Source organism: Emys orbicularis, chromosome 2 (assembly GCF_028017835.1).
Source record: "Emys orbicularis isolate rEmyOrb1 chromosome 2, rEmyOrb1.hap1, whole genome shotgun sequence".
Classification (NCBI taxonomy): Eukaryota; Metazoa; Chordata; order Testudines; family Emydidae; genus Emys; species Emys orbicularis.
In genome coordinates, this window is record NC_088684.1 from 1,932,716 (window position 1) to 1,954,446 (window position 21,731).

A 21,731-nucleotide genomic window follows, 5' to 3' on the forward strand; every position below is an offset into this window, starting at 1 on the left:
GGCGGGGGCGGGGGCAGAGCCGGGGAACGTAGGACAGGAGCAGGGCGGGGGCGGGGGCAGAGCCGGGGAACGTAGGACAGGAGCGGGGCGGGGGCAGAGCCGGGGGCGGAGCCGGGGAACGTAGGACAGGAGCGGGGCGGGGACGGGGGCAGAGCCGGGGAACGTAGGACAGGAGCGGGGCGGGGACGGGGGCAGAGCCGGGGAACGTAGGACAGGAGCGGGGCTGCTGGGGAGCCCAGGGCCGGGTTACAAGGGCCGCAGTGAGATGCGCTGGGTCCCAAGCAGCTTTGCCACCTAGGTCACAGCTCTGGGGTTTTTAAAACCTCCTGCCCCCTCCCCCCGGGCTGGCAGCAGCGAGCCCTGCTCCCCCCCCCCCCCCCCGCCAGGGCAGCGAGGGCGGCCTGCAGAAAGCTCCAGGGGGCCGGGGCAGCTGGCCCAGCAGTTAGCTGCCCTTGGCAGTGAATCTGCAGAGCTCATGTGCCCACTGCCCAGCTCCCCCCAGCTGTCTGGCAGCACGAAGGGGCACTGCTGGCGGAAGGACACGTTGCGGCGTCTGCAAGGCCCACTTGTGTCTGGAGTGGCCCAGCCCACACAGGACAGACCGCAGCCCGTTCGTGTCCAGAGGAGTTTAATGAGACCCCGTGTATCCCGGTGTGGAGCCCAACGCACGGCTCCCAAGGCAGGCAGCCTGCTCCGGCCCTGCCCCTGCTGGGAGGGGAGGGGACGGGTGAAGAGAAGCCAGAAGCTCTGGGGCCCGTGGTGCTGCTCACAGTCCCCAGACTGGCCTGGCGCAGCTCCGGTGCCATGCAGGGCTGGTGGCCGCGCCGGGGTTACGCGAAGAGGCGGATGGTGGCGTCGGCGCCCGAGGAGAAGAGCCAGGGCTGGGTGGGATGGAAGAGGACGTCCAGCACGCCCAGGTCCCGGGCCGGCGCGTGGCCCTTCAGCACCTTCACGGGCACGATCAGCGGGTTCTGCAGCAGGTCACTGCAACAAAGGGGACCAGGTAAGGGGGGCCTGTGACCCCGCAACGCGCTTAGGCCATTTGGCTGCCCACCACACACCCTCCCCAGGGACATGGGGCGCTCCAGTGGGGACAGGGGGCTGCACCCACAGAGGGGCCAGAGATGCCCAGGGTCCGTGTCCTGTCGGCAGAGAGGCTGCCCATGGGCGGCAGCGCTGGCCCTTTGCCTGTCCTCGCCCTCCAGCACTGGGGGCTGGCCCCTGTCACCCCACGGCTCGCGAACACTTAGCAGGCCAGTCTGCGCTGTGGCGCCACCCTCCCCCCCACGTACTTGTAGACCATGCCGTGGCAGACGATGACGCTCCCGTCGTCCGAGCCCGAGGCGAAGAGCGGGTAGTGCTTGTGGAAGGCCACGCTCCTCAGCGCCTTCTTGTGGTGCCTGCAAGAGACCGGGCAAGACGCCTGTCAGTGCCAGGACCCGCTGGGGCCGCCCGGCTGGCCCACCGCCCCCAGCACCAGCAGCCTGCGACGGGCCCCTGCGTGAGTGGGCGGTGCCCAGGGGCCTGCCGCAAACAGGGACAGAGCGGCGCCCGCCTGGGCGCTGAGGGCGAGATGGCATCTGACAATCCCGCTCGGCGGGCTGGGGCAGCCAGGGGGGAGAACTGCTTTGGGGCTCCCCAAAGGCGGCAGGGAGCAGCTGATCCAGCCGAGAGAATCTGGCGCCAGGCCGGGCAGCGAGCTGGCTATGGGTGGGGGACACGACACCAGGAAGCCAGCATGATCGGGGCAGTGTCCTGGGGCAGGGAGAGACAGCGCGTCCCTACAGGGCTCTGGGGAGACCCCCAGGACGCCCCCATTCAGAGGGGGTGAGGACAGAGCTGGGCCTTCCCTGGAGCCTGGGCAAGGCGCCAGCCCCGGAAGGGGAGGGGGCAGGACCAAGAGGCTGCATGGCTGGGGGGGCTCGCTCAGCCCAGCCGCACTGGGCTGGGGGGTGGAGAGAGGGAGGGGTGGCCGTGGGGCAGGCGGGTGGGCAGAGAGGGGCGGCTGCGGGGAATGCTGGCGGGCGGGCGGAGAGGGGGAGCCGTGGGGCAGGTGGAGAGGGGGAGCCGTGGGGCAGGCGGGTGGAGGGGGAGCTCGGGCCCGGCGGGCGGGCGGAGGGGGAGCTCGGGCCCAGCCGCGGCACGCTCACCTCAGCACGCGGTAGGGCTTGGTGGGCAGAGAGGGGGAGCCGTGGGGCGGGCGGAGAGGGGGAGCCGTGGGGCGGGCGGGCGGAGGGGGAGCTCGGGCCCAGCCGCGGCACGCTCACCTCAGCACGCGGTAGGGCTTGGTGGACAGAGAGGGGGAGCCGTGGGGCGGGCGGGCGGAGAGGGGGAGCCGTGAGGCAGGCAGGCGGGCGGAGGGGGAGCTCGGGCCCAGCCGCGGCACGCTCACCTCAGCACGCGGTAGGGCTTGGTGGACAGAGAGGGGGAGCCGTGGGGCAGGCGGGCGGGCGGAGAGGGGGAGCCGTGGGGCAGGCGGGCGGAGAGGGGGAGCCGTAGGGCGGGCGGGCGGAGGGGGAGCTCGGGCCCAGCCGCGGCACGCTCACCTCAGCACATGGTAGGGCTTGGTGGACAGAGAGGGGGAGCCGTGGGGCGGGCGGGTGGGCAGAGGGGGGAGCCGTGGGGCGGGCAGGCGGGCGGGCGGAGGGGGAGCTCGGGCCCAGCCGCGGCACGCTCACCTCAGCATGCGGTAGGGCTTGGTGGACAGAGAGGGGGAGCCGTGGGGCAGGCAGAGAGGGGGAGCCGTGGGGCAGGCAGAGAGGGGGAGCCGTGGGGCAGGCGGGAGCGTGGAGAGGGGGAGCCGTGGGGCGGGTGGACGGAGAGGGGGAGCCGTGGGGCAGGCGGGCGGGCGGGCGGAGAGGAGAGGAGGAGCCGTGGGGTGGGCGGAGAGGGGGAGCCGTGGGGCGGGCGGGCGGAGGGGGAGCTCGGGCCCAGCCGCAGCACGCTCACCTCAACACGCGGTAGGGCTTGGTGGACAGAGAGGGGGAGCCGTGGGGCAGGCGGAGAGGGGGAGCCGTGGGGCGGGCGGGCGGAGAGGAGGAGCCGTGGGGCAGGCGGGCGGGCGGGCGGAGGGGGAGCTGGGGCCCAGCCGCGGCACGCTCACCTTAGCACGCGGTAGGGCTTGGTGGACAGGTCCAGGTCGAACCAGGCCAGTTTGGTGTCGTAGCTCCCGCAGATCAGGTTGTCTCCTGCCGGAGGGAAGGGGAGTGAGCGGGGCGCTGCCAGCAGCCACGGCCCCTGCAGGGGTGTCGCATACACCGCCCCCCCCCGACACCAGGCCCCCCGACAATGTCCCTCTGCAGCAGTGTCTCCCCCCCACCACAACATTGTGCCCCTCTCCCCAACACCAGGGCCCCCCGCAGCATCATGCCCCCCACCCCCCAGCCAAGGGAAGGCAGGGGCCGTGCCCAGACCGGCTGCCGGGGGCCCCACGTACCTGCGGGGTGGACGGCCATGCTGGACACCCACTTGCAGTTGGTCAGCAGCTTCTTGGCGAGCTCCTGCTTGAGCAGGTTGTAGAGGCGGACGTAGCGCTGGGTGGCCACGAAGAAGAAGGGCCGCAGCGGGTGGAAGAGGACGCACTGCACCTGCCCCTTGCTCCGGCGGAAGGGGCTCTGGCTCCAGCGCTTGCTGGCCTGGTGGATCAGCACCTGCGTGTGGCCGTCGTCAGCCAGGACGCTGGCCAGGTAATCGCCTCTGGGGTGCCAAGTCACCTGCTTCACGGGCTGAGGAGCAGCACGGCCAGACGTCAGCTGCTGCCTGGGGCCATGGGGAGCCGTGCAGCCGGGCTGGGAGACGGGGCGCCCCATGGCAGCGGCGTGGGCAGTGCTGTTTGTGTGGCTTAGGCCCTGGGGTGCTCCGGGCCCGGGCGCTCGGACCCCTGGGGAACGTGGCTTAGGCCCTGGGGTGCTCCAGGCCCCAGCGCTTGGACCCCCAGGGAACGTGGCTCAGTCCCTGGGGGGGCTCCGGGCCTGGGCGCTTGGACCCCCGGGGAACGTGGCTCAGGCCCTGGGGTGCTCCGGGCCTGGGCGCTCAGACCCCCGGGGAACGTGGCTCAGGCCCTGGGGGGGCTCCGGGCCCGGGCGCTCAGATCCCCGGGGAACGTGGCTCAGTCCCTGGGGGGGCTCCGGGCCTGGGTGCTCGGACCCCCAGGGAACGTGGCTCAGGCCCTGGGGGGCTCCGGGCCCGGGCGCTCAGACCCCCGGGGAACGTGGCTCAGGCCCTGGGGGGGCTCCGGGCAGGGGCGCTCGGACCCCCGGGGAACGTGGCCGCTGGCAGAACCCGAACAGGCCAGGCGAGGTGACGGGGGACCAGCACGTGGGGACAACACACCCTCCCGAGAGGCGCTGGGAAGAGTTCCCACCCCGTTCCAGCCCCCCCGCGCCCCAGCCCGGCCCCCAGCCCCCCCCCGTACCTTCCCGTGCCGGATGATGAGACGGACGCCTCTGGTGTGCTCGGCGCTGGCTGCCACAGCCCAGGTGACGGGCTGCAGCCGCTCCTCCTCCGGCGGCTCGTAGGCCTCAATCACCTGGTCTGTGGCCCCGTACAGCAGCTTGTCCCCGAGGCAGGGGTTCACCAGCAGGACGGACTGCTCCCTGCAGGGGGCGCTGCAGGTCAGAACCGGGGGCAGGGCCTGGCCTGCCTCCTTGCCCTGAGTGCTCAGGTGACAGCCCCAGCCACGGCCTATGGGAAGGGGAACCCAGGGCTGGGGCGGGGTTGGGGGGTGTCACACAGAGGAGATGCGGTGGGGGGGTCACAAGGCCGGGGAGGGGCTGGGGGTCGCAGCGTGGGGGGATGTCACAGGGCTGGGGCGGGGTTGGGGGTGTCACACAGAGGAGATGCGGTGGGGGGGTCACAGGGCTGGGGGTCGCAGCGGGGGGGTCACACAGTGACGAGACAGGACGGGGGAGGTCACAAGGCCGGGGAGTGGCTGGGGGTCGCAGTTGGGGGGGTGTCACAGGGCTGGGGCGGGGTTGGGGGGTGTCACACAGAGGAGATGCGGTGGGGGGATCACAGGGCTGGGGGTCGCAGCGTGGGGGGATGTCACAGGGCTGGGGCGGGGTTGGGGGTGTCACACAGAGGAGATGCGGTGGGGGGGTCACAGGGCTGGGGGTCGCAGCGTGGGGGGATGTCACAGGGCTGGGGCGGGGTTGGGGGTGTCACACAGAGGAGATGCGGTGGGGGGGTCACAGGGCTGGGGGTCGCAGCGTGGGGGGATGTCACAGGGCTGGGGCGGCGTTGGGGGGTGTCACACAGAGGAGATGCGGTGGGGGGGTCACAGGGCTGGGGGTCGCAGCGTGGGGGGATGTCACAGGGCTGGGGCGGCGTTGGGGGGTGTCACACAGAGGAGATGCGGTGGGGGGGTCACAGGGCTGGGGGTCGCAGCGTGGGGGGATGTCACAGGGCTGGGGCGGGGTTGGGGGTGTCACACAGAGGAGATGCGGTGGGGGGGTCACAGGGCTGGGGGTCGCAGCGTGGGGGGATGTCACAGGGCTGGGGCGGGGTTGGGGGTGTCACACAGAGGAGATGTGGTGGGGGGGTCACAGGGCTGGGGGTCGCAGCGGGGGGGTCACACAGTGACGAGACAGGACGGGGGAGGTCACAAGGCCGGGGAGTGGCTGGGGGTCGCAGTTGGGGGGGTGTCACAGGGCTGGGGCGGGGTTGGGGGGTGTCACACAGAGGAGATGCGGTGGGGGGGTCACAGGGCTGGGGGTCGCAGCGTGGGGGGATGTCACAGGGCTGGGGCGGGGTTGGGGGTGTCACACAGAGGAGATGCGGTGGGGGTGTCACAGGGCTGGGGGTTGCAGCGGGGGGCGGTTACACAGTGACGAGACGGGACGGGGGGTCACAAGCCCGGGGAGTGGCTGGGGGTCGCAGTTGGGGGGGTGTCACAGGGCTGGGGCGGGGTTGGGGGGTGTCACACAGAGGAGATGCGGTGGGGGGGTCATAGGGCTGGGGGTTGCAGCGGGGGGCGGTTACACAGTGATGAGACGGGACGGGGGGGTCACAAGGCCGGGGAGGGGCTGGGGGTCGCAGTGGGGGGGGGGTGGTCACAGGGCTGGGGCGGGGTTGGGGGGTGTCACACAGAGGAGATGCGGTGGGGGGGTCACAGGGCTGGGGGTCGCAGTGCAAGGGGGGTGCTGTCACAGTGACGGGACGGGCAGGGGGGGTTGTCACTCACACAGCCACGGCCACCAGGCAGACGGCGGGGTTGGGGTTCCAGGCGACACTCTTCACCACGCCCTCCACCGGGAGGGTTTTCATGCAGCGGGCGCTGCTCACCTCCCAGAACCGCACCGTGCCGTCATCGGAGCCTGCAGGACAGGCCAGCGGGTGGGTCCCTGAACAGGCAGGGGCCAGGCCCTGTCCCGCGCCCAGCAGGGCTGCGCCCCCCTCGCCAGGGCAGGCAGCGGGAGAGGGCTCAGCGGGGCGTCTGCCCGTCTCCGCCCGCGGGGGCAGCTGGGACCTACCGGGCTGGGCCGTGGCCAGAACACGGCAAGCTCCCAACCAGCTCTGGGCAGGGCCATTTCAGCACCCCGGGCTCCCTGAAGGGGAAGTGAGCCAGCATGGACCCAGGCCAAGCGCCCTGCTGAGCTGCCCCCCTGCAGCGCCGCACTGGGGCCCCGGAGCTGGCCAGGCTGGGAGGGGCGAGCTGCTGTCCGGGCTGGTTTGCTCCTGGGCCCATGCAGAGAGACAGAGCTGGGGCTGGGGGTGAAGGGAGAGGGACAGGCCCCGCCCAGGCTCATGGGGTTATTTTTAACACCTGATCTCAGCCACTTTCCCAGCCCGTGGCCAGGAATCCAGCGGTTGTGAAACTCCCGACGGCGCGCGGGCCACCCGGCGGGAGCTGCCAGCCCGGAACTCGATGTGCTCCCAATGCCCTGCGGGCCAGCCCGCTCCCCACTGCCCAGGGGAGGTGCCGGAAGCGGCTGGAAAACCCCCCCGGAACGGTTTATAGGCACCAGGGCTTGCCACGAGCGTGCGCTGGGCCGGGGAGGCAGGCCTATCGCTGGCACCCGCCTTGTGCCCAGGGGAACTCTGCACTCTGGAAGCGAGTCACTGGGCCAGCCGGAGCGGCCGGGGGCAGCACAGGCAGGGCCTGGGATCAAATCCCCCCCATGGGTCACATGGCTTCCCAGGCCTCTCCTTCCTTCACACCCCCTTCCAGCCAGCCGACCCCTGCCTGCTGCAGTGCCACGGGAGAGCCCGGTGGGCAGGGAGGCGGCTGCTCCTCGGGTACACGCAGAGCTGTGCCAGGCACAGGCGGAGGAGCCGCCCCTCGTCCCCTCCCAGCACTGAGGGGTCTGCGTGGCTCTGGGCCGGCCGGGCACCCCCCAGGGCACAGACAGCTTACCTGACACCAGCCACTGCCCGCTGGGGGAGATGCTGAGGCAGCGCACGAGGCCGGTGTGCCCGCGGTAGACCTGGTGGAGACAATGAGACGGGTGAGGAGCTGCCAGTGCCACTCGCTGGCGTTCAGCTCGCCCGGGACCCCCCTGCACACGCGGCAATGAGCCCTGGACTGGCGGCTGGGGACTCCAGGTGCCCTTCTCCCCCGGCTAACGGGCTCGGGCAGCTGCGAGGGCACCGGGACGCTGACGCCAGGGCTAGCAGCTCCACCCAGGCTGCTCCAGCGTCCGTGCCCAGCAGCCTCCAGCCGGGGGCAGAGATGAGCCCGGGCCACGGCAGCGGAGTGGGGGAGGCTGGGGAGCGACGGACAGGCCCACGGTGGGGTTTGAGAGCTGTGACTGCTGCTGGCCACCCGCGGCGTCTGTCCTGGCAGCAGCACACCACTTCTCTTGCTCAGAGGACGATGCCCCAGGCCACACCGAACCTCAGGGCAGGGACGGGTCCATAAGAACATCAGACTGGCCCCTACCAACAGTCCAGCTAGCCCTGGGTCCCGTCTTCTGGCTGGGGCCGGTGCCAGAGCACCAGGGGAATGAACAGACCAGAGCAATTATCAAGTGACGCCTGGTCCCAGCTTCTGGCTGTCAGGTTTAGGGACACCCAGAGCAGGGGGTTGTGTCCCTGCCGATCCCAGCTAATAGCCACTGAGGGACCGATCGTTCAGGAACTTTCTTTTTTGGAACCAGTTATACTTTTGGCCTTCACAACATCCCCTGGCAGCGAGTTCCACAGGTTGACGGTGTGTTGCGTGAAGAAATCCTTCCTTTGGTTTGTTTTAAACCTGCTGCCTATTAAATTTATTGGGTGACCCCTGGCTCTTGTTATGAGAAGGAGTAAATAACACTTCCTTCTTCACTTTCTCCACCCCAGTCATGATTTTATAGACCTCTATCATATCCCCCCTTAGCTAGCTCTTTCTAAGCTGAAAAGTCCCAGTTTTATTAATCTCTCCTCATACGGAAGCCGTTCCATGCCCCTAATCTCTACTTTAACCTATTCTAATGTATCTCTTTTAAGGGGGGGCGACCAGACCAGCCCGCAGTATTCATGGTGTGGGCGCACCAGAGATTGAGATAGGGGCATGACAATATTTGCTGTCTTACTATCTGTCCCATTCCTAATGGGACTGGCTCATGTCCCAGATGAGGAGCCCCTTATCACAGCTTCAAATGTCAGGAGTCAAGGTCATTCTCCCCTATACACCTAATGATGGGGTGTCTAGATTGCCTCCTGCAGCAGGGAGTTCCACAGCTGCCCTGGTCTCTATGTGTCCCCTTAAGGCCTGTGCTCTGGGATGGGGAAGGAGGCTCCCATCAGATCTCATTGCCCCCTTCTGAGCTTTTCTTTCCAGCCTAACTAAGACGCCTCAGCCTCCTTCACTCCCAGCCCCAGCCCGGTCTCTGTTCTCCTCCGTGTGCCCCCTCCCCTCGCCCCCAGCCCTGAACACACCACAGGGCATTACCAGGGCCTGCGTGGTGGGGAACGGCTGCAGGTCCCGCGGCTTCGGCAGCTTGGGGATCAGGTCTTCCGGGTCCACGTTCACCTGTAAGAGAACCAAGCCCGTGTAGCACACAGGGGGCACAGGGTTGCCCCACCTGGGGGGGCCGGGCAGCAGGCGACTGGACGGGGCACACTGCTGCCGGCCTGCTGCATCCCACTCAATCAGCTGGGCACCCACATGGCCCCAGGGCGACAGCTCTCCGTAAAGGGGCAGCGAGCAGGAGCCGTACTGCAGAGCTCGTGAGCTGTTTGTGTGTGTGGTGTGTGAGGTGGGTTTCCTGCCCTTGGCTCTGCTGGGCCAGTGGCCCGGGGCGCCCCAGTCACCCCCCCACACACACTCACCCTCATCTTCCTCTGGCGCGGGCACAGGTAGAGGTCGAGGCAGCGCTCGAAGCGCTCATGGATGAAGCGGGCATAGGCTGGCACCGCGCGCAGGCACCGGTACTGCTGGGGCAGGAAGTTCAGCTTCCGCTCCGCGGCCTCCTGCTGCTCCCAGGCCAGCTTCTGCAGGGCAAAGGGCAAAGGTCAGCAGCCGGCCCCCAAACCAGATACCTCTCTGGGGACAGCCCGCTGGGCCCCCAGGGGATCTGCTTTCCGTCCCCTCCCCGGGGGGGGCCCCAGGTGCCCAGAGCCCGGCTGCCAGGGGCAGAGGGAGTGTCTGAGCCTGGGAACCAAGCCCGTGGCAGTGCCAAGGGGCCCGGCCCAGAGAACTGCTCCCCGCACTAGCCACAGAATCACAGAAACATGGGGCTGGAGGGGCCATGGACTCCATCCCCCCGTGGTGGGGCAGGGCCGAGGAGCCCTAGACCAGCCCTGGCAGGGGTTTGTCCAGCCTGTGACGGGGACCCCACAGCCCCCCTGGGCCGCCTGTTCCTGATCTCTAACCTAAACCTCCCTTGCGGCAGGTTCAGCCCGTTACTTCCTGTCCCACCCTCGGTGGCCCCGGAGAACCGCTGATCCCCGGCCTCTAGCACAGCCCTGAGCCCAACTGAGGGCTGCCCAGCGCTGCGCAGAGCGGGGCAGTGACCTCCCGCGTGTGCACCCCGGAAGGACCGTAGCCCCTTTCGCAGCTGCACCCCACTGCTGGGTCACGCTCAGTGTGGGAGCCGCTGTCACCCCGACCCCTCTGCACTTGTCTGTACTGAATTTCATCCATGCCGAACCTGCCCGGAGCTCCCCACACAGAGAGTGCACCCGCCATAGCCCCATGAGTCCCCCAATATCCGCAGAGCACCCCCTCCTTGCCCCTCACCTCCTCCTCGCTCAGCAGGTACTCGGGCGGGGGGTTGTACGACTCCTCGTGGCCCGGCAGCCGCAGCTTTGGGGCCGGCACGTGCATCTTGTGGCGCCCCAGGATGGAGTTGGGGTCCTCCTGGGCCCAGAGGTCATAGTAGGTGGGCGTGTCCTCCTTGGGCTTGCGAGGTTTGATCCAGCCCATCTTGATGGCATGGACCAGCTTGGAGACCTGCCGAGCAGCGAGAGGCCACAGAAAGGTCAGCACCAGGATACGGGGGGTCCTGGCTGGGGGCCCAGCGCTGGGGGCAGCTGGCACTGACAGGCTCTTACCTTCTCCTTCTCCAGGAGGGAGGGGATGAAGCTGCGCTTGTCAGCCGGGCGGTTCGTCACCGGGTGGATCATCACCTGGCTGCTGAAGAAGTCAACGGCTGGCTGGGAAGGGAGAGCGAGGGGTCACTCCGGCTGCCCTGGCTCCTTCCCTTGGCCCACTGGGTCCCTGCCCAGCCTGGGAAGGCAGGAGGGCCACACGCTGCAAGGGAGACGCGCCGCACGACCACCCCCAGTGGTGGCGGCCATGGGGGGAGGGAAGGGGGCCCACACAGGCCTGGCCTGGGAGGTGGGGGCTGTGGGGGGAAGGGAGGGAGCCCCCCTGGAGGTGGTGTCCCGAGGGGGGGAGGGGAAGGGATCCCCACACAGGCCCAGCCCCAGAGGTGGTGGCCACGGGGTGAGGGGAGGAGTGGGGGCCCACACAGGCCTGGCCTGGGAGGTGGCCCCCCTGGAGGTGATGTCCCTAGGGGTGGGGGGAAGGGGAGGGAGCCCCACACAGGCCCAGCCCCAGAGGTGGTGGCCATGAGGGGAGGAGATGGAGCCCTGCAGAGGCCCAGCCCAGGCGACCAGCCCCAGAGGTGGCGTCCATGAGGGGAGGGGAGGGGAGGGGGCCCACACAGGCCTGGCCCAGGAGGTGGGGGCTGTGGGGGGAGGGGAGGGAGCTCCCCTGGAGGTGGTGTCCCTGGGGAGGGGAGGGAGCCCCACACAGGCCTGACCCAGGAGGTGGCAGCTGTGGGGTGAGGGGAGGGAGCCCCCCTGGAGGTGGTGTCCCTAGGGGTGGGGGGAAGGGGAGGGAGCCCCACACAGGCCCAGCCCCAGAGGTGGTGGCCATGAGGGGAGGAGATGGAGCCCTGCAGAGGCCCAGCCCAGGCGACCAGCCGCAGAGGTGGCGTCCATGAGGGGAATGGAGGGGAGGGAGCCCCAGAGGTGGCGTCCATGAGGGGAGGGGAGGGGAGGGGGCCCACACAGGCCTGGCCCAGGAGGTGGGGGCTGTGGGGGGAGGGGAGGGAGCTCCCCTGGAGGTGGTGTCCCTGGGGAGGGGAGGGAGCCCCACACAGGCCTGGCCCGGGAGGTGGGGGCTGTGGGGGGAGGGGAGGGAGCTCCCCTGGAGGTGGTGTCCCTGGGGAGGGGAGGGAGCCCCACACAGGCCTGGCCCGGGAGGTGGGGGCTGTGGGGTGAGGGGAGGGAGCCCCCCTGGAGGTGGTGTCCCTGGGGAGGGGAGGGGAGGGAGCCCCACACAGGCCCAGCCCCGGAGGTGGCAGCAGGGTCCCCTACCTCATAGGGGTTAAGGTGCACGTCTCCGAATTGCCCTTTCTGCAACCGCTGCACCAGCTCCACCTGCTCGTCCGTCAGCCTCACGTCCACCCCCGTCTGCTTGTCCTGCACCGTCCGCCTGAGGGACAGGGACACGTGAGGGGCGAGGGCTGGGCTGCCGTGTGGGTCTACCCCGTGAGGCCCATCCGGAGGGCGCTCCGCTCCCAAAGCCCATCTCGGTGCTGGTCTGCAGGAGGCGAGCCCCCTTCCCGCGTCCTCAAACCGACTCCTGTGGCAGCCCCCGCAGAGATGCCAAGGGAGCCCCCTCCCCCCCCAGAGCCGGGCTCTCCAGGGCAGGGGCAGGGGCAGGAAGCGAGGCTGCAGACCAGGCCCCTTTGCCAGCCCTGCGTTGGCTGGGAGTGAGTGGGAGGGGGCTGGGCGATGGCAGGACTATGGCCCCCCCAGGTGCACAGAGGGCTCTGAGGGTGCAGGCAGAGGGACGGGGGGAGTTTATGCTCCAGGCTGTGCCGCTCTGCCCGCAGGGGGGGAGCTGCCGGAAAGCCACGGCAGAGAGCCCAGGGACCCAGCCCCCGGCCAGCATAGGGCACGTGAGAGTCTGCTCTGGGTTCACTGCCGCGATGCATGTGGCCCAGAGAGTGCCTGCCTCCCCCCGCAGGGTACTGGGGCAGCAGCAGGCGTCGGGGAGGGGACACAGACAGAAGCCAGCGGAAAGCTGACCGGTCGCCCCGTGGGCTCCGAACACAGCAGCGCGCCGAACTTTCCTGGGGGCAGCAGGCTTCAGACACCACGTGCTGGGGCTGCCCAGGTTTGGAGAGGGGGATGCACATGCCTTTGTCCTGCCTGGGAGCACGACCCCAGGCTGGGGCGGTGGGAGTGGTCGTGCCCCTGGCCTGGAACTCAGGGCATTCCTGGGGGAAGCAGGGGGACCCCAGCCCCTCACCAGTAATCGGGGTTCTCCATCTTGTCCAGGAACTTGTCCAGCTCGTCCTTGGTTCGGATCGGCTTGTAGATCCTCTTGCCGTCCAGGTCGTAGCCGACGTGCGGGTAGTCCTGGTACCACTCCATGGGGATGTTGCCCACTGTGTTACGCACGTCCTGCAGTGGGACAGACAGCGGGAGGTGAGCTCGCACCTAGCGGGTCTCAGTCTGACCTCCCATCTCCCAGGCCAGAGACCCGCACCCAGCCCACTCCTAGAGCAGAACTGTTAGAAACGCAGCCCATCCGATCTAAACTGGAGAATCCACCCCGCCCCCGGTAAGGCGTTCCAAGGGTTAATTACGCTCACACCTTCCTTCTAGTGTGACTGTGTCTAGCATCGGCTCCAGCCACTGGCTCGGGTCAGACCTCTCTCTGCTAGACTGAAGAACCCACTATTAAATGTGTGTTCCCCACGCAGGTCCTTACAGACTGTGACCAGGTCACCCCCGACCCAGCTCCTAGCTAAGCAAAACCGACGGCGCTCCTGGCGTCTCTCGCTCTCGGGCAGGTTTCTAACCCTGGAATCATTCTCAGGGCTCTTCTCTGACCCCTCCCCAATTTATCACCATCCTTGTATTGTGGCACCAGAACTGGCCCCAGGATCCCAGCAGCGCTCGCCCCAGGGCCACACACAGCGGTACAAGAACCTCTCTGCTCCGCCTCCAGATTCCCCTGTCCCCTTAGCCCTTTTGCCCCCAGCGTCGCACTGGGAGCTGATGTGCAGCTGATAATCCATCCCCCCCATCCCACAATCTTTCAGTCACTGCTTCCCAGGACAGTGCCCTCCATCCTGGGAGTACGGCCTGCGCCGTCCCGAGGGCTACGCTGACATTTAGCCAGATTAAAACACGTATTGTTTGTCTGCGCCCAGTTCACCAAGCGATCCCAAGTGCTGTGCCAGTGACCTGGCCTCTTCGTTATCTGCCACTCCCCCACATTTCTGAGTCCTCGGCAAACGTAACCAGCGATGGTTTGATGTTTTCTTCCAGGTCACGGATCGAAGTGACAACTAGCGCAGGGCCAAGCATCGATCCCTGGGGGAGCCCTGCAGAAGCCTAGAGCGTGTGTGATGCCACCCCGCCGTCTGAGCACATCACAGCACCGCCGTCCCTCTCGCAGCCAAACCGGCACGCTCCCCCCACCAGACACCAGTCCTGCCACAGAGGGGGAAGTGGGGCCAGAGAGGAAGGGACGTGTGGGTCTGACAGAGCTGGGCGGGGACTGGAACCCTACGCTCTAGGATCCCAGACCCAGGCTTGCTCTAACAGAGCCCCGCCCCGCCTCCACCCCAGCATCCCGCACGGCGGCTCCTCCTCCTCCAGTCCACGTGCTACTGCACCTGTGTGCCCGCCCCAGCCCCTGCCTCCACCCCAGCAACCCGCACAGCTGGCAGCCCTGGCTCCCCACCCCCACCCCTCCGGCTGGTTGCAGGTCAGCGCTCTGCTCTGCCTGGGCGGAGACCCAGGTTCGCATCTCTCCTTTGGCTGGGCCTGCCTTGAAAAACCCTGGTCAAAATGACGCAAGGCCTGCGGGGACCTATCGGTTCGACAGGCTGCAGGGTCACACAGATGGCTGTGACTGCGTTCGACAGCCCAGGGAGTGCCGGGAGCTTGCCAAGGTGACCTTCAGCTGGGCAAAGCTTGGGCGCCCCGGTGCACGCTTAGGAGACAGCCGGCCGCGGCGTCAGCACCCTCCATGGCAGAAACTTCTGCGGCCAACACGAGTGCAGATGGGGGATGAGCCCCCTAGGAAAGGCTCCTGCCTGCGGGCCTCGCCCCTCAGTTGCAAACACCCCTGCAGCTGGCACGCCCTCCGGCTCCGCTCTCCCCAGCCAGGCCCCACCCTCTCGCCCCAGCCGGCCTGCCCTGCAGGGGAATGGGCACGGAGAAGGGTCCTATGCCCAGCAAAGACTCTCTCTCCAGAAACCGAAGCCATTCTGTGCCCTCCCAGCGGACGTGCAGCAAACCCCAGCTGTGACCCACTGGGAATGTTCTTAATGTTCTCTCTGAATACTGTGTGGGTGCCTCAGTTTCCCCTATGCATTTCTTAGGTGTCTAGGTGGGGGAATCAGGGTGTGTGATTGTTGCAGAGCCCGTGAGGGCCAGTGAGATGCTGTCTGAACAGAGAATGGCCGACACTCTGTCTCCTGGCAACTGATGGCCTGGGCCCCTCCTCTGCAAAAATGCCAACTGAAGGTGTTGGAGAACAAAGAGATCGGGTGACCTCCTGGCCCGGGAAAGAGACAAAGGCCAAAGAGGAGGGGCTGGAGTGTGAGTCAGTTTGGGGCTGGCTGGGGAAATGGAGGGGCGCCCAGACAGAGCTCTGGCCTCCCTGCCCCCCACAAGATGGACCTGACTGAGGGGGTCCTGTTGTCTGTACCTGCAAGACCTGTCTTGGACTGTGTTCCTGTCGTCTAATAAACCTTCTGTGTTATTGGCTGGCTGAGAGTCCCGGTGAATCGCAGAAAGCCAGGGGTGCAGGGTCTTGTCTCCCACACGCTCCGTGACACCCACTGGTGTGCCCGGCTCCCCCACGCCATGCTCCACGGCTGCTGTGTTCTTCCAGCACACCGCCGGCAGCACGCAGAGCCCTGGGCGAGGGAACGGAGCCACAGGCCCCTGAAGTGGGGGGAGACTGACAAACAGCCCCAAAGCTGCCAGCAGCGAAGCCAGGACCCCAAGCCCTAGCATGCCAAAGGCCCTGGGCAGACGCTGGGCATGTGGTGCCCAGCCCCCGGGCTCCGCAGGCTGCAGATGGCTCCGGGGGCTCCCGTCGTCCTGCCCATGGTCGTTAGCAGAGCAGAGCAATCCCTGCTCACTACGGATTGAAAGGGAACAAAGGAGCCCTGGGGGCAATACGCCCGCAACCCCCCCTCAGCCAGCAGAGTGTTCCCAGCCTTCCGCTGCCTGCTGGGGAAACATCATCAAGGTAAGCACCTGGCACGCCTCGCTGACCGCACCAGGGAGAGGTTAAAGGCCTTAACGGCTTCCTGATTGGAACCATGGCCAGGCTGCAGGGAGCCCCTTCCACGCAGGGTGCGGCTCGTTACCCGCCGCACAGGGTGGTCCCCATTAGCACACGGGCAGGGGCAGGGGCTGGGGCTGGTCAGCCGAACACGTTCCAGCACCTGTCCCTCACACAGGAGCGAGCCCCACGTTTTCCAGGCCTCAGCCGCCAGGCCCGCTCCCCCTGTGCCTGCACAGACAGACGTGCCCAGAGACAGACCTACCGGGGCCGTGCCACTGGGTTACACACACGTGCACGCAGTGGGGGGAGGGTCCCACGTCTGCTCCAGTGGGGCTTGTGCACCTTCCTCTGCAGGCCCTGGGGCTGGCCCCCGTCAGATCCTGGAGCCCGGGCTAGCTGCCCCTTGGCTCTGATCCCACCTGGCCGTTCCTCTGAACACACACAATGAACTGTACCGAGAACGCGGACAGCTGCCCCGGGGTATGCAGCACACCCTCCGTCAGTCACCCCGGCCGGCCTCGTCCTCAACACTGACCGCAGGTCCCAGCATGCTCGTTCCAGGGAGCAGTGCATGCTGGGACCCGGCAGCAGGGGGATGTGGTTGGTGCCCTGTCATTGCAGGGAGCCCAGGACAGCACCCCATTGCATTCAATAGGCCAATGGCTGTGACCTGCCTCCAACCCACTCATCGTGTCTCCGCACTGGGCCAGGCTCGGGGCCAGCGGTGGCTCTTGCTTGCCCCGTCTCGAGGCGCCTGGCGGGCCTGGGGTTGAGCAGAGCCAGCCCCCAATTACCAGCTTTCGGGGGTGTTTAACGACCAAGCCCCCCAGCGTGCAGGGCACAGGCTGCCCGGCGAGGAGGGGGCCAGTGAGGGTCAGTGGGCTGGACTGAGGAGCAGACTCTGTGGCTCCCCCAGGCACAGAGCCCTCCCCCCCCCCCCCCGGGGAGGAAGGTGCGAACGTGACCTGCGCCCCACACTCTGCAGTCAGGGGTCACGCTCACTCGGCTGCACCATCTGGTCCCCATAAACACCTGCAGCACAACACAGCCTCCCCAGGAAAGAGGCCAGGGGCCCCGCGGAGGCAGAGCAGCAGCCCCTGGGGCCACATCCATCACGCTCCGAGCACACGTCAGCGCCGGACGTGCTCCGGCCCCGCTGGGACTCGGCCAGGAATTTCCCACTCAGGAGTGGCTGGGCCACGGGAAGGAACAACGGCTTGGAGGGGAGCAGAGACCGTGGGTGTTACGCTGCCCACCCTTGTGCTCCGGGCTACCTGGGCTGGGGCAGGTGAGAGGAGACAGGCTCTCCAGGCTGTGTGTGCGCAGCGCGAGCAGCGGCAGCTCGGCAGCCGGCACTGTCCTCTTCAGCGGCCTGGCCATGCTGCTTGCAGACAGTGATGGAGGGACCAGAGGGCCCTGTGCCCATTCTGGCTCCCCCTGGCCTCTAGTGGTGGGGGGTCCCGGACCAGAGGGCCCTGGACCAACGACACAGCAGCACCTGCCACCAGCAGCTCCCGGGGAAGGTCCTCGGACCCAGATGCCAACGGCAGAACCAAAGGAACGGCGGCCTGCCACCACACTGGGAGCCGGGGGCTGTCGTTCCTTGGCCGAGGCAGTGGAGGGAGGAGCTGGGCAATGTGCCCTGCAGCTGGTGCAGCGAGACCCAGATGAGTCCGGGGTCCGGCACACCCGTGGGTGTCTGCCCGGGGGAGATCTCACTGGTGTGGCTGAACTGGAGGCAGCCGCCCGGCAGGGCAGCACAGCCACTGCAGTGTTCCAGGGCTCCAGCACGTTCGAAGGAGCTGCAGACGCGGTGGTGACACGCCCCGTCGATGGCTACCATGGTCTTGGTTCGCAGGCTCCTGGGGAGCAGCTGGACAGGCCCCGGAGAGCGTCTAGCTCAGGCGGATTTGAACTATCGTCTGCTCAAAGGACAAGATTACAGAGGTGCCAGCACATGGCACGGGGAGGGGCAAGGAGCAAAGCCAGCTACTCCCTGCAGGTCAAGAGATGGGAATCCGGGAGCCCACCTGACCCCAGGCAGCAGCTGATATCAGGGGGCTGAGACTCAGGCAGAGAGGCTGCTGGACGCGGGTCGGCCTCAGAGTAGGCAGGGAGGACCCCAAAGGGCCCTCAGCAAAGAGTGAAACTGAATCTCCCTGGAGGGTGTGGTGGAGCTGAGCTGGAGACCGGAGCCAGGGCAAGCAGCGACCCTGGGCTCACCCAGTCCCACGGAGACGTCAAGCTCAGTCTGTTTAGCTTATCCCAGAGAAGGTCGAGAGGTGACGTTATCATGCTCCACAAGCACCGACTCGGAAGAGATTTCCGACAGCAGGTGGCTCGTTAGCCTGGCAGAAAATCCAGGGGCTGGAAGCTGAAGGTAAAAAACTCAGACTGGAAACGAGATGCGGATTTGTAACAGCGAGGGCCATTGGAACAGCTCACCTAGGGCACGCTGGATTCTCCACCACCTGGGCGTCTCTTCCTAGACCATCTGCTCTCGTCCAACCAGGAGCGATGGACGGGCTGGAGGCAGGAGACATGGGGGGAGTTCCCTGGCCAGCAGGTCAGACAAGCTCATAATGGTCCCTTCGAACATTAACATCTACGTATCGGGAGTTCCTCCCCTCCCAAGACAAGCCCCAGGTCCCAGTGTTCTCCTGGCCCCACAGACCAGCCCCAGTGTGTCCTTGCTGACCTGCAGCCCTGTCCTAGCCCACAGCCCCGTCTACCCTCCCTACGCTTCACACTGGCCCATTCTGGGACCACTGCCCCCCTCAGAGCTTTAGGCGGTGCGTGGTGCTGGCCGGGCTCAGGCCGAGCTGGGAGGGTCCCTGCCCCTGGAAGTGGAGGTGGGTACCAGCCTGGAGGGGCCCCGCATGGCCCCAGGTTCCACGATGCAGCCGCCTTCCCCTTGGCTGAAGAGGCAAAGCCTCTGGGAGGAAAGGGGCCAGCATGACACACTGCATCTCGAGCTGTGTGACGGTGCTTCAGAAGTGGCGCACGGGCCAGGGGTGCAGAGGCAGACGCACGTGGGGGTGTTGAGGAGTTGGCTCCAGGGGTGCAGCCAAGCTATGCCCCCCCAACCCCCCCAGCTGCGTGTCGCTAACCGTTCTAAGCCCCATTTCGCTCTAGCCGAGCGGATCTGCCCCTGGCAGTGCTGGGACCGGAACATCCCTCTAACGAGCGGGCCCTGCAGCCAGCAGTAGCGAGCGCTCACTCTCGCACGGCCCCGGCCGTGTCCTGTGTAGTTAACACATCACCTCCAGTGAGCGCAGCTCCCCGAGCGAGCGGAGCGGCCGGCAGCCCCCGCGTGAGGCTGCCGTCACTCAGCCTCACGGCTGGAAGTTGTTCTTGGACAGGCCCAGGCATTCCTAGACGCACATTCCTGGCAGCTGGAAAGCGTCGTAGGAAAGATTCTTTTCACAGCGTTTTCTTGAAAATATCCGGTCCACGTGGAGGAGAGAGGGGACGGGGCGAGCGCTCTCAGCCACGGACAGCCCACAGGCCTGGCCCAGTGCTGGCACTCTGGGCTGCAGGGCCAGACAGACGAGAGGAAAACAGGATCCAGGGAAGGGGCTGAACGGGCCCTGCCCTTCAGAATGACGCTCGGTATCAGGGCAAGAAGGGGGCAGACAGAACTGGCGGCTGCCCAACAGGAGGGGGTGCTGGCTGGGGTAACGGCCATCCATCTCCCATGCTCCCTCCACCCCAGGGAGGGTCAGCAGCTCCTGAGCCTCGCGCCCCTCACGCCTGACTGGGTGTGGGAAAAGGCTCAGACACGGGAGAGCTCTCAGAACTCTGGTCCCATTTGTATTTTCCGAGAAAGCAATCCAAGCTGCCCCCTGGGGACTGTCCCCAAACACCCCGCCAGCCAGAGAGGCAGCCCGAAAGGCACTGCCCCACAGAGCAGCTCCTCTGTCCACACGGCGCAGGCTGGCCAGGGCGTCACCTCCGGCAGACAAGCCAAACTCCCCGGTAATAAAACTTGGGGCAGGGGATGGATCCCAGCAGCGACTTTTCGGACTCCACCAGACAGTCTTCAGAGCAGCATGTAAAAGGCCCAGACTCCCCTGATATCTGGAATCAGGGGGATGGTAAGGCAGTTGCTTGAAGCATGCAGAAGGACAGGGTGCTGTGAGGGACCAGTCCTGGCATCTGTGCTTGATGAAGACGCAGAGTTTCTGGAAATCCGTGTGTTAGCTCCAGCTTCTGGCCTGATTCCAGCACTGGTAATCGGACGCCAGCCTCTTTAAATTCACCTGCGCGTAGGGCTGCTGCATGGCTCACATACGGCGGCTGCATTCACCCCAGAGGGAGTTGCATTTCTGTGATGGTCAAAGTGCGTCCCACTTTAGCAAGCAGTGCAAACGGCTCAGGGCTGCCCTGGGTTAAGGGATGCTAGAGAAAAGCAAGCTCATTAGCAGATGGGTTTTCCAACGCAGGCCCAGGGAAGGAGGGGGCATGGGCTGGCGCTCAGAAGCCGCTGGCAGTTTGCTGGTGACTGGCAGCACTGCCGTGTGGCGGGGAGAAGCGATAGGTAAGAGCGGCGGGGTAGGAGATGCAGCTCGCCCGGGAAGGGAAGGGAAGGGTTCTGCAGCAGAGGGGATGTTCATTTCTGGAGAACGAACAATTGCCGCTAGTTAACGTGGGCACCGCCCGGGGGGAGGGCTGAAATTCCAGGCTGCCCCAATGGCGTGCGCGTTTCTGGCTGTCTCCTATCTGAGTGCAGCCTCCACTGCTAGTCCCCTGGACCTTCCGGTCAGACAGAACCGAGCACCCCAGGCAGCCGGGAGCAGAGCTGCCCAGACCAGCAGAGCTGCCCGCGCCCGAGGGCTGCACCCGACCAGTGTAAAAAGGAGCAGAGCGCGGCCGCTTGGGACCACGGGGCCCAGCATGCAGTGGGGCCCAGCTGCACTCAGCAAGGGGCAGCACCACATGCTGGGACACGTAGACTCCGCAGGCTGGGCCACCGCATGAGGGCAGCTGGAGGCCTGCGGTCGCACTTCTCAGGCCGGTGCGGCAGGGACCACCCCGGCCTTCCTTTGGGCAGTTTCGACAATCTGTGTGTCGGGCTGGGGGGCATGACCTGCCCCAGGCACTGTGGCTCACGGGACAGGGTGGGGGGCGGGGTGCCCTGAGCTGGGGGAGCCACGGACAGAGATGCCAACTGTGTGGGTAGTAAAGGGGCTGGAGACCCCCCCCCCCCAGTCCGTTATCAGCACTGGGGTGGGGGCGCCGTTATTAGTCCTGGCCCATCGAGGCCCTGGGGCGCCCCTTGGGCCGACCGAGCACTGGGCCAGAGCCAGACGGGCGGCTCCCTCTGCCCCAGCAGTAAGGGGAGCAGCTGGAGTCTCATGTGGCGAGTCCTACCAGGCCCCCCAGACCAGCGACGAGCCCACAGCACCGGGGGGCACCTGGGAGAAGCACAAAGGGGCTTGTTTGAAAATGTCACCAGTGGGCGCTGGAGGCTGGCAGCCTGGACTGAGCGGCACCGAACGAGGTGACCGGTCGGGCAGGGACGGGCCGTGACGTGGCAGAGCAGGGGAGCAGGTGGCAGGAGCGAAGAGAGGGGTGACCCGGTCCAAGCGGCAGGCCGGGAGGAGGAGCTCTGCAGAAGCATTGCCGGGCAGGGCAGGGCTGCGTTCGTCCAGGCCAGAGAGCTGGAGGTTGCACTAATCGAGACGTGAGCGGGTGAGAGCCTGGGGGAGCGTTTTAGCTGCGTGGACGGAGAGGAGAGGCTGGATCCCAGAGATGCTGCACAGAAGGAACTGGCAAGACTCAGACACAGCCTGGCTGTGAGGCCCTTGAGAAACGTCCAGGTCGACCCCCAGGTTCTGGCCGTCACGGGGGGTAAAAGGGAGGCTGTGGGGAGGACAGGCGATGAAGAGCTCTGTCTAAGTCCTGCTGAGCAGGAGGTGATGGCTGGACATGCACGAGGAGGGAGAGAGAGAGATGGGCCAAGACAGAAGCTGGCAGGTCTGGGGCAGAGGCAGCTCCGCGAGTCCCCACACAGTGTGAGTGTGTGTGTGGAGGA

The 21,731-nt window shown here is 67.0% G+C and overlaps 1 protein-coding gene across 1 annotated transcript in view; it reads right to left on the minus strand.

Moving 5' to 3' along the window:
• Positions 1–622: 622 nt before the first annotated feature.
• The window catches only part of BOP1 (BOP1 ribosomal biogenesis factor), a 93,155-nt gene continuing 72,046 nt past the window's right edge, over positions 623–21,731 (minus strand). The window contains exons 5-17 of the mRNA XM_065400149.1: positions 12,689–12,843; positions 11,749–11,866; positions 10,477–10,578; positions 10,163–10,375; positions 9,253–9,414; positions 8,873–8,953; positions 7,355–7,424; positions 6,182–6,314; positions 4,415–4,595; positions 3,437–3,725; positions 3,104–3,188; positions 1,293–1,400; positions 623–984 (exon numbers count right to left, since the gene is read on the minus strand). Of these exons, the coding sequence (XP_065256221.1) occupies positions 831–984; positions 1,293–1,400; positions 3,104–3,188; positions 3,437–3,725; positions 4,415–4,595; positions 6,182–6,314; positions 7,355–7,424; positions 8,873–8,953; positions 9,253–9,414; positions 10,163–10,375; positions 10,477–10,578; positions 11,749–11,866; positions 12,689–12,843 (1,851 nt within the window). The 3' untranslated portion in view covers positions 623–830. The remainder of the gene's footprint in view (positions 985–1,292; positions 1,401–3,103; positions 3,189–3,436; positions 3,726–4,414; positions 4,596–6,181; positions 6,315–7,354; positions 7,425–8,872; positions 8,954–9,252; positions 9,415–10,162; positions 10,376–10,476; positions 10,579–11,748; positions 11,867–12,688; positions 12,844–21,731) is intronic.